This window comes from Pieris brassicae, chromosome 7 (assembly GCF_905147105.1).
Source record: "Pieris brassicae chromosome 7, ilPieBrab1.1, whole genome shotgun sequence".
In the NCBI taxonomy this organism is placed as follows: domain Eukaryota; kingdom Metazoa; phylum Arthropoda; class Insecta; order Lepidoptera; family Pieridae; genus Pieris; species Pieris brassicae.
Window position 1 is genome coordinate 3574260 of NC_059671.1, and position 12623 is coordinate 3586882.

At 32.6% G+C, this 12623-nt stretch overlaps 1 protein-coding gene across 1 annotated transcript in view; it reads right to left on the reverse strand.

Annotated features, from left to right (window-relative positions):
- LOC123711943 (protein O-mannosyl-transferase Tmtc3) overlaps nt 1–12623 on the reverse strand; it is a 138979-nt gene that overhangs the window by 18514 nt on the left and 107842 nt on the right. The window contains exon 3 of the mRNA XM_045664816.1: nt 3277–3358. Coding sequence (XP_045520772.1) covers nt 3277–3358 — 82 coding nt within the window. The remainder of the gene's footprint in view (nt 1–3276; nt 3359–12623) is intronic.

A 12623-nucleotide genomic window follows, 5' to 3' on the forward strand; every position in this document is an offset into this window, starting at 1 on the left:
GTTATGCCGTGACCAAGGGAGTAGCAAGGGCGTCATTTCGTCTTTAGAGGGTTGAAAACCATTTTTTGTTACTTAATTTGTCTAAATTTTATTTTTATTGCGTACTTTTTATTACAAAATATTCACTTAAACATGTTTTTTTTTGTACAGTCAACTGCTTTATACCACTTATATTTTTCTATCGTCTGTACCTACTTCTACTGGCCCCCTGATCCCTAGACAATAGACTGGCCCTTGACACTTGGTCTTTTCTGTATTTTTTTATAGCTTACAAATAGGTGTAGCATTTCGTTTTCTATTCACCTACCATTTTAAGATGCAACGATAGACCTTAGGAGTTATCTAAAGACTCATTTAAAAAAATCAATGCCGCTACAACCTTTTAGGTCTGGGCCTCAGATGTCTGTATCTGTTTCATCGTTTGTGAATTGGATAGGCAAGTAGGTGATCAGCCTTCTGTGCCTGACACAAACCGTCGACTTTTTGGGTCTAAGGCAAGCCGGTTTCCTCACGATGTTTTCCTTCACCGTTCGAGCTAATGTTAAATGCGCACATAGAAAGAAAATCCATTGGTGCACAGCCGGGGATCGAACCTACGACCTCAAGGATGAGAGTCGCACGTTGAAGCCACTAAGCCAACACGGCTCAATAAAGACGCATTACTCCTTTATATAAGCTACTATTATTAATTTTCTTTAAATAAATAAAAGCAGTAACGGAACAATGCTTTTACTTCTGGCTCTCGGATTTCTTTATCTATTCCAAGATTAATAATTTTGTTTAATAGGTTCGTAGGTGATCAGCCTGCTGTGTCACACACTTCGTCGATTTTTGGATCTAAGGCATGTCGGATTTCTCTCGATATTTTGCTTCACCGTACGAGCGAGAGAGAGCAGCGCGCTCAAGCCACTACAGTACAGTACAGTACTTCCAATTTGAAAGCTCAACTATTAATGAATTGGAAATATCTCTAACCCCGTATAATATAATATTATATTATACTAATTACTACAGTAGGGATCGTCACCCCTAATCGAAGGTGACCCGTCATAAATGGTCCAATTAATTAGAAATGTGGGTTTCAATAGCCACAATTCAAAGGACATTATAAGTATAAGGAGTTTATATAGAAATTAATTACATGTAGAGATAAACAATAACACAGCATATGTATAGAGTAACAGAGGTTTAATTGTCCGTATTATATGTATTGTTTTGTATGTGATATACATGCAAATAGTTGCCTAGTATTCGTTATTTTATTAAAGATATATCTAAGGTCAGAATATGATATATGCAATTTCAATACTTTATAATTAAATTATTTAAAAAACACTCAATTTAATTTGTCATACTGAGCAAAGATGTACTTATCTATTACCACAAATATAATCCTTGTTCTACTGTACTTAACGTTATCTCAAAGGTATTGAATTAATTTAAACGTAAATATATTTTAATTATTTTAACTAGATGAGTGTAGCGGTTATGGCTACGCCATAGCATCTCTATAGAGTAGAAGCTTTCAGCCAGGATCATCGTTAACAAGTTATTAGTAATAAATTCTTTTATTGTATGAGAATGTGAAAATTTATACCATAGCAAAAGCATAGTGAATGTGTAATATTTTAATGGAAAAAGTGACCAATAGTCACAATTACTAACTTATAAAGAGGACAAACTTGCACTGTATTTGCGACTTTAATAGAAGTTAAACACATTTTGATTTTATGAAAATTATGAATCCTCGAAACAGACATGTTTTATAATTTCCTTTTTGATAAAAATCTAGTTGACCCGGCAAACGTTGGTTTTCTATATTACAGTACTTAGATCGCAATTTAATATGGGTGTTGGTATATGAGTAGTACGAAATCATAAAAGATATATAAAATTTGACAAAAAAAAATGGATGAGTCACCCAAATATCACTTTGACATATAATTTTACAGTCTATTCTCAGACGTACCGAATATACAAAAATATAATGTCATAACAATCGGTCAAGATGTATGTTAGTTATGTAACCTAACTTTAGCTGAATTACATATTAATTTATATTAATTTAACGGCACTTACCAACAAATTATAAAATGTTAGTTTTGGTAGTAATAAGCCATTTTGTTTTCTATACATTCATAAATTGTAATACAATTAATTCACTTCCGAGAATGTACAATAAGGTCGAATATAAGTGATATTGTTTATAGGTAATAGATGTGTCACTTAGTTTTTTGATAGTCCAGCAACGCAACCCTCTAATTGTATGTTAGTGTTAAGCTTTTGTATTAAAGGCTTAAAGATAGTCGACCAAGTCTTTGATTTATATGAACATCCCTTCAACAACAGCACCGAACTTAACTCGTAACGCACGAGAATTTTATATCCGTGTATGTGAAAAATGAAATGTTGTCAATTAAAAAGTAAACATTTGCAATCCAGTTATACCCGGCTATCACTCAGTTTAAACAGCCATCGGCTTTGACAAACGACAAAATGTAAATGTCAGACAAAATTGGAAGTGAGTTAAAAAGGCCCTGAGGGTCGCATGTGGTTTTAAATTTTGGTAAGTTTACATAACCATGTCAATTGTTTAATGGTGCCTCAAACATACGTATAGGAGTTGTGTTATCGTTTTACTATTACTACACACAAATACATAAAAAAATTAAGTAATAATAATAATTAAAACAAATAAATAGAAAATTAAAACAAATTTAAAAAGTTACGTCCCTTTGGCAGTGTACCTTTAATGCTGGCAACAGAGCGAGGCACCAGCTTTGGGGTCACCGCTCCTATCTACTACGCCAACTTAAATCGTTAATTAGCGCCTGTGCGCTTAAACCCGAAAGCCCAAGAGTTTCTTTTACCTTTTACTAGCGTTTTTTGCCAGTTCTTCTCCTCCGCTCCAAGATTTAAGAACAAGCGGTAAACGATGTTGAAGTCATAAGTTGACATTGTATTTTCTATTTGAATTATTAGTATGAGTGCGGCTTCGCATGCTCATGATTGAGAATAAAGATTGTAGAGGTCGCATTTACAAAATATTTATTCAATGCATTTCTTGCTGGTGTTGTTATATGCAAATTTATTATTATTTAATAAGCGTTCCGATTACTGCTATTTGTTAAAAAGTTAGACACTGTGAATTCAAATGTATTACAATTATATTATTATAATTAGGTTATATTAAAGGGAATTATAATACATTGATTAGCTAAGGAAGCAATGGTCCCAGGTGTTTTGAAACATTAGTAAACAATCTTAGCAACTTACAGCTTCAGTGTGTATTGGGTGCACAGCGAACAAGATGGCCGCCACGAAACTTGCGAATTCTGGGAGAAACATTGCGCACACTCTGAAACAAAGGGGATTCACATTAGAACTAGGTCATTTCTCTAATTGTAGTTTGCTGATGCATTTAATTAGGCGTATTAAAACAAAAACTTAGCAATTACTTAAAAAATATGTCATTGCACTAAAATATATATATTTTTTTACATCGAACTATTAAGGAAATAATTTTGAAAGAAACCAATAACAACAATGCTTTAATGCGAGGTTACATACAATATTCATACACTATATATACACTGTATTAAAATTTAATTTAGAATAATACATATACATACGTAATTATTAATTCACGCGGACATAAACCACTCAAACTTCACTGAACCGTTAAATTTGCTTTTGTCGCAATTAAAAATGTATATATACGTATAATTTGAGCTTAAACTTAATATAATTAACTTATTTAAACCCTAATTAGCGTTTCTATTTACAAATTATTTTGTATTATAGTAAGGTAAGCTTTTTCTAAATAAATTTTACTTAAGGATTATATAACGTGTGACATTAGCTTACTTCCTTACATTCTTTTTCTGAAGACGAAAGACGACATTTATACATTTTTAAGATCCTTAGTTTGCATTGTTCCCTTTATATATTCAGTCGGCCTATTTGAATGCACTGCCGCAGAGGAGCGGTTAGGTTAAAGTCATTTTAGATCGTTAAGCTGACGTCCGGTGCCTCTAATCTTACTACCTAAGCACCTTACACGAATGCAATATGCATGTCTTCGTCTACTTTATGTACGGCACCTGTTACTGTTCGATGAAATAGAATTGACATACAATATTCATGGTGTTCAGGCGTACGATACTTATAAGGTATCGATTTTTATCGCAGGGTTATTATGTAGCTTTGGAGCTCAAATATATATATCACATGTAAGGCCTGACAAAAACATACATTTTATATTCTAGAATGTTCTTTGCGTCGAATCGGTAGTGATGAAGAAGGCTGTTTAATTCTTACCCTTTGAAATGAGAATCGAATTAATGAGCTACTCAATTCAGACGTGCGTCATACTTGAAAAGTTTTCTCACTTTGCGTAACAGAGAAGCCTGTGAAGAATGTACAGATAACGTCTTTAAATCTTTTGAGTCTTCTCCCATATTTTTCACTAAGCTGTGTGTGACAAATGCTAAGACCTTCCCTCTCTCTTTAACTTTAATACGGTATATTTAGAAAAACAAATTAACCCCAAAATCGTATACAAACAATGCCTAAAAGCCTCATGTGTTATTATAACAAAGCGTTTGAAAGGCAATTTGAAAGTTTTGTGTGTTTCGTCAGTGTTCACGATACCCGAGTGCTTTCATTTCAAATAAATACTTTTAATGTATTTATTAGTTCTTGGTTTGACCCAGTTCATAACTTGTTATCATGTAAAACAGAAAAGTAATTGTTGAGAACTTTCTATTTACAGAAATTGTTAGTTTATGGGATAATTGTACAATGTGTAAATACAGTTGTAACTATCCAAGAGCTCGCATGAAATAGTTTTTTGAATACTTACATTATACGATTACAAACATGGCACTACAATCTTTTAGGTCTGGGCCTCAGATATTATACATACATGGTTTTCGTTTCGGCTTCTAATCATCATAATCTAGTCCTCACGTTCATTTTCTAGACAGAGCGTGACTTAAATGTGTATTAGCGCTTTAGTAATGTCCACAGGTACACCAGAGGATCAAACCTACGACCATTTCCTATATGTAGTTATAATTGCCTTTTAATTTAAACATATAAATGTTAACCGTTGTACGCAATTGAAGTAATATAAATCGTTTAGCTTGTTTAAATATCTAATTGTAAATAATCGGAACTATTCTCGAATTAAACACTCATCAAAATCGGTTCACCGATTTATTGCTTTACGGTTTTGTCGGGAAAGATTCGATCGTCATGGTCGTGGCACTGTTAATGATAATGTCGACACGATAAGCTAATAGAAATAAACACATCAACCGATCAACTTCGAAACGTCTTATTGTCAATTTTTCAATAATACTAAACCATAGATAATATTAGGTTTAGCTGTCACGGTTCATCTGTTCTTGAGTTATAAAAGTATAACTAACACGACTTTCTTTTATTCATATAATAATTCGTATTTTACATACAAAACGTCTTTCTTCCCATGCAAGCTCTTGGATAGTTATAACTGTATAAACATGTACAATTTTCCCATAAACTAACAATATCTGTAAATAGAAAGCTCCCAACTTTAAATCTATAAAATTTATAAGCTCACAAGGTTATAATTTGAATTTCGAATGCTTTACATGTCTTAGATAAGCAAAATCAGATCTAAAGTTCGATGTGACAATAAACGTGCAACTTTGTTGACACCTCAGCACCACAGGTCCAACGCTATCTAATTGAGTCTGTGCACCAACTTCGGTCGGAATTAAGGTTCTCGTTAGTGACTTTTTGTGTTACTGCCAGAATCTCTATCGGAGTTTGCGAAACATTTATACGTCCTCGTAGTTTTCGAGCTTCTATGTAATGAGTTCCTCGATTGGATGCGATACTGGTGTGGGTTTAGTGAAACTTTTGAATGCTCATTGTTTTTATTTGATGGAGTTCGGATGTTATTAAGAGCAGTTTTTTCATTTTTATACTAATGGAGTGATTCTCATTTCATTTGTAAAGAAAGGTGCTGCTTCCGACCTAAAATGACTCTCTGGTCTCCACCAGGGACACCAATTTTACAAATAATTTTAAGGCCGGCAACGCACTCGCGAGCAATCTGGAATTGAATATTCATGACAGACTTTTATGACACCCTGAATTCGCGGTTAAATAAACATAAAATCTTGTACCAACATTGTACTTGTTCAACCTACCAATAAAGACTAAATGCGAAAACATGCGAAAATATTAGATCTATTTATATTTTTCAGTGTGAAAAGTTTCACGTTTCAGTGTTTCTATATTCCCAGAAACTTCCATGAAATATTTTATTTGCGAAGTTTCCACTCATACTTTAATATTTTCCGTTTTCACATGTAACGAAGTATGCTTGCCATCTATCTCTTTGAACCTGTCTCCAGAATCTTCGTTGCCATGCCAACCGTATATCGTGATTAATGAGGAGTGAAACGGTGCGCAACCTCTTTCTTTGGTGCCACTAAAATGAAAGAATATTCGAGTACACTTACAACATACGCCTCATGTTCTTCGTAAGATATTCTGCCTCAATATTAATATGATTATATTCAAATTAATTCTATTTTGGGAGAGTATTGTGTTGTTTCTGTGATTAATTTATTCTCGTGTTCGCCGTCCCTTTTGCGTTTTGTGTATGTAATACTGCTCTGACAATTTACAAATCTGACAACTATAAGCATCTGAGAAGCTGTTTCATAAAGCATCCATAAGTGACAGACTCGTTTTGATAGCAAAGAAATATATTATTTGAACATTAATAATTAGACCATAAAATCGTTTACTCACCATTATATAGGGATGTTTCAATATTGAAACAACTGGAGTAGTTTTGCGTAGCACTCATTTGATGATGCTACGAGGTTATTGTCTACGAAACGTAGGCTATCGTCTCAAAAAGCCTCGTAGCTGTTGCAGAATCTATTCTCTTCGTAGCAAGTATTATTATTTTGCTCTTCAGACTACCAAAGTACTCTTTATACTATAATATGCTTTCCTATATTCAATTATAATACTATTTTCGCTCGAGTGGATTTCGTATGCTTGGCAAGATTTGTGACCTAATTTTCACATTAACCTTTTTGACACTATTTATTGGTTAGAAGGTTGGATTTAAAATAGGCAGGCCTTTCAAGAGCTAGATATAAACTATTATATGTACAAATCAGGTTGCGATTTGCGTGTTTATATTTATGTTAACTAACAGTGCAATTATCCCGTTCTACGTAATAGATTATGTATCGCAAGCGATCAATTCGACCACAACTAATCAATCACGTCAATGCGCCCCCTATGTCAATCCTATCGGATATGTTAATAATGCGAAATAGTACTAGTTTTAATTATTGTACTTATAGGCATTATATTTTATATGATTAGTAGGTACTCTTGCGATCAAGAATTTGATAAATGTTGTAATTTAACCTTTACATTACCTTTACCTGTAGAAATTACAAGTACAGTGAGAATTACTTAGTATGCGTGTAAAAAATCGACTCCATTTTTTTTATTTTTTTAAGTTGGCCACCTTATTTTTTTTTTAATTTTTCCCTTCTGTACCTGACAGTGTCCTTGATTTTTGTGTCTCAAGCAGTGATTCCTAATCGTTTGTCACATGCGCAAACTTTAGCCACGTATCTGCTTAATTTTTAATATTAAATTATGGGTTTCAGGAAGAAATTAAGAGAAAATTGTTAACGAACACAGTAAGTAAATTTTGAAAACGTAATAAATAATTTTAATTAATTTTCGAATAGCTTAACAATCAATTGTGGGACGTGGGCGTTGCGTTCGGAAACAATGGTCTAAGGCAATTTTCTCTTGATGATTAAGAGAGCGAGTGTTCAATTGCGCGCATAGAAAGAAATATTAGTGCCTTAAGGCCAAATCAGCTCCATGTTACATAAATTATAGAGTAAAATATTTTGACGTGATAATTTTTTTAGCTTCATAACATTAATCATAATTTGAATAACGATATCATTAGTTTAACTACTTTATGATTTCATAATACATTTCCAGATGGCTTATTCTTTACACATTCATTTATTTTATTACGAAAATGATAGAACAGAAAGCTTTTATTTAGGTAATATAAGTTGCGTAACATAATTAATTATTGTATGTAGCAGGACAAAGGGTCGGAATTAAGGGCATTTATGATGTCTGCGGCACGTTTCAAGCAATGAAAAACTAATTCAACGTAGTTAAAACTCCCTAGATGGCCGTCAAGTCAGGGGAAAATAGCCCTTATTTCAATACCGTAACTATTAAATTTACGTGTCAGCTTTGGTCAGGGTTGCTAAACACTCGTTACATCTGTTTATTCAATGTTCTGACATGCAGATAAAAATATGCATCAAATCTCGATTTAATATAAAAATAATCACTAATCGGTCTGTTAGTGAGTATATGACTTTGATATACAAGTTTATATGCCCTGACTTATTCAGAATTATAATTTAAAAAAAAAAGACAGACTGATGATGCCAACATTTATCTTACGCTATGTTTCATTATAAACAAGTAGCTACTTGGAAGTCAGACGCACGCTATCATGTTTCAGATCCTTGCGGTTTTTCTTCACTTATATCGATATAAATAGTCCACAGCGATGTGTTATTGTTAAATAGCCTGGATGTGAATGCAAGACCTCCGAGATATAGTTGATTGTTATTTCGCTTGTGACAGCCCTACGGTTTAACTGTAGCTGCAACGCGCGGTTTCACAGATTTTTTTTCGGTTCATTAAGTCTCGAATGATCCACCGCTCCTCTTGTTTTGGGTAACAAATTTCCTTATTTGCGCAATCCGAGGGACGGATTTATTTTTAAAAGATAATTTTTGTATAATTTACATTTTTAAGATGCTCTTTTCGTTACTGAACGGAAATGAAAAATCCTTTCAAGTGTAATAATTTTTGGGTGTTGTTAAAAAGGTTTCGAGTTTTTGCCTTTTTTAATTTGCAGATTTAGAGAAAATAGCAATGTCAAGTAATGATGAATAAGCTAGTAATTTTGCGACACTTTTAGGATTTTGAAACAAATTTTTAAATACTTTGTTACATTACAAAATAAAATTGAACATAATTAAATGAAAATGAGGGCAACTGGCGGCCTTATTGCTTTCGAGCGAACTCTTCCAGGCAACCACTGTGATAAAATAAAAAATGCATTAAATTACATAAGGTAGGCAAAAAGTGCAAAAATACATATTACATATAGTTATAAAGAATAAACTAAACAGGAACAAAAAATAAACTAAACTAATGCTGGATACATGAAAAACAAAAAGTAAAAAAGTTGAATATATTTAAATTCGTGATTCGAAGGCAGACTAGTTTCATTGATTTTGAACAAAACAATGATTTTGCTGCCAGGTATGGTCCATTACGTGAGGCTCGAAGGGAGGGAAGAGGGTTTACCACCTTATCACCATCCTGTAGTAAGATATCACGTTTATTTTGTCATCAAACGTCAAAATTAATGTAGCACAAAGTCTTGCTAATACGTGGCCCGAATAAATACATTTGATGTGTGTTATGTTAGTCTAAAATGTCACCATCAATGAGGAGGAGGCCGAAATGCTAAAAAACATCACGTGATTAATGGACGGTCGCTATCGAGCTACGGCCACTAAGCTGGGTTCACTCTGAAGAAGTGCCACTCAATTTAAGTGGTCAAGCGGAAAGTCAAATCGTGAGAGACTGTTGAATAATCACTATTAGTCGAAATGTTCGTCTTTTGTTTTACATAATTACCTGGCACTTTGGTGTCTTACTAGAACAATGGCAAAGTGGCATGTAAACTCCGGTGATAGAAAATTTTATGTGCGCTTAAAACAAAAAGCTTGCAGTTATGAGGAAATTCTACAGGAGGCTGACAACAATTTTTTAATAAACAAAATAAAATTAAAGAGACACATGCAGCTTGACAGATTGTTATTTTACTTAATAAGCTAAATTTAAACTTTTAAATGTTAAAAAAATCATTAAATACAACTCGTTTTCTATAAACTTAGTGAAACGAAAGAAAATAAATTTAAAACTCTTAAGAATGGAGGATAAACGCTGCAGATTAGGTTCATATTATATTTTCAATAGGCAAACGGGATCATGAATTTAAAAGAAGCTTAGAAGTTTTGAAAAGTTTTAGCTGTGAGGTACAACGATTGTTTGACAAAACGTTTAACTTAAGCGATATCATATATAATCTGAAAAAAAGATTTGCGAAATAGTATATTAATGAACCCGTAATATGCACTTCATTTGCGTAATACAAGTACTTCATTCAACTATGCTAAACTTTTTAATGAAGATCTTAAAGTCCTAATAACTTTTATACTAAGCCAGATTTTAATGGATCAAAGCTTTTTGTTGCGTAAAGCTTATTCTTAGCAGTAGTTTTAAGGAGTAGGTAGCTAAAAACTTTAACTTTTAATTTCGTTCATTTCTTTGACAATCCTTCCCCTGTATTCGACATATTCACAATTGTTGCATGTGCCTCGTACAAGCACGAATTATCTGCCTAAGTCACCAATGTATTGGGTTTTATCTAACTACAATTTGTGAAGACTTAAACACTTTCCGCCCTACCAAAGAGGTTTAATAGCGGAAAGACTAACTTGTTATTATTATTAAGCCGTGGTTTGTTATTTCAGTTTTCTATTTTTAATCTATGTACTGACGTTTCACTAATTGACGTATGTTCTTTTGTTTCGTATATTCTGTTTAACTACGTAATCTGTTTTGGCTTTGTGTATTGTCTAAGTGTTTTCTTTTATAATATGTATTTGTGTAGATGTAAGATTACTTAAAAAATAAATGAATAAAGTGTTTTGTCTTCTTTTTGTTTTCTGATCTTTCATATTTATTTGGATCTTTGTTACAAATATTCATACACAAGGATTATGTAGATGGTATAGTATACTTAAGTCTTAAAATAGATAACAAATTCAACACGATACGGAAACTAGCATCGCAGTGATAATGTTTACTTCGTATAAACCGTTAAATAACGAAACGGTTAACCGTTGACCGCACAGTTTTGCATATCTAACTAGAAAAGGTTCTCCCTTTGTTTTCATTCCCTACAATTTCTTTTGTATTTTCGGAAATGGTCGAGCAAAATCTGTTTCGAGCAACGTGACCGAAGAAGACAGTTACTGACAAAGATCATGTAGTCAACTATTTTTAACTGACTTAAAAGTAGTATTATTGTTGATTGTTTTACTGTAGTAGGTAATGTTTAAATCGATTTCATATCGATTGGTAGGAAAATAGTTGTAATTAACTTTTAAACTAAGATAAGAGCAGTGTTGGTAAATATATAGTATATTTTATGAACAGGGGAATGGACCTTAATCCAGAGGGGACGCGAGTGCGTTGCCAGCCTTTTAAAGTTTAGTGCCTGACTGTGTGACGCTATTGATCGGGCTCATATCTCGGCTGTGTACGTTGTGTATGTATATACACAATTACCGTGGAGGTAAGTTAAATGTTTTAATAGCCCACATAATATACCCAAGTCAATATAATTGTAAGGCAAAATTTTTTTATTATTTCAAAAATTATTTATAAACATACATTACAGCGGGACAGATAAGAAGACAATATAATAATGAGGATTACACATAAGTTAAAATACTATATATAACAATGAAATACAAGGAATGGGTAACAATATTTTTAATTAAATTAAATCGTACATATTTACGGGTACGACCGGTGGTCATTACGAATCGTTAAAGATTAAAAATCTAATATGTAATTGTAGGCTATTTAAAATGTTTAAAAATGAATTTAACGATAGAACCGAAAACCCAATCTAGTGATCTTTATGTAAAAGGATTAAAGAGGAAAATTGGATGTTAAGCATAAAGTCAGGATAAATTCGTGGTGGACATAGCAAGTGGTAATTAGCAGTAACTAAGGGGATCGGACGGTCGCCTGATTAAAACTGGCTTAACTTGAGCACTTTGGCTCTAGAAACAAATAGAAGTACTACGCGGTAATTATACCTAAAACTTTTGTAATAGTGAATCTATTAATTAACAGTTTTAATTGCTCATTAGCAGATCTAGAATTGAAAAGGCTTTGAGTTCAAAGACTTTTCTTAAGAAGTCATAAATCAGTTTTGTGTGTATCTGCGAATATGTCTAATGGTGTCCCGTTTGTATAAAATAACCTTTTGTTAATAGTTCAAGTATATTCTTGTAGTTCGTTATAGATATTGCTCTTTGTACACCTTTTGAGTAATATTAAGGTATAATGGTAAATGGTATAACCGGTGGCCCCAGAGTAGGTGCTTTCTAGTTCAACGAATAAGTATCGCAATACAGTAAGCAAATTGTGGAAGCATTAAGTACACTGCCACATGGAACACATTTTTGAAATTGTTTTAATTTTTAATTAATATTACTATTGTGTGATAAATAAGTTAGTTAAATATTTATTTAATTTGCAAAATAATTGTTTTCAGTAGATAACAAAACTTTCTTTGTTATCTATTATTTATTTAATTTTATTGCTGTATTATCTGTGCTTATACAGGCTCTATATTTTAAGTCGAATTAAACTTAATTTTTACTAGAACACGATCC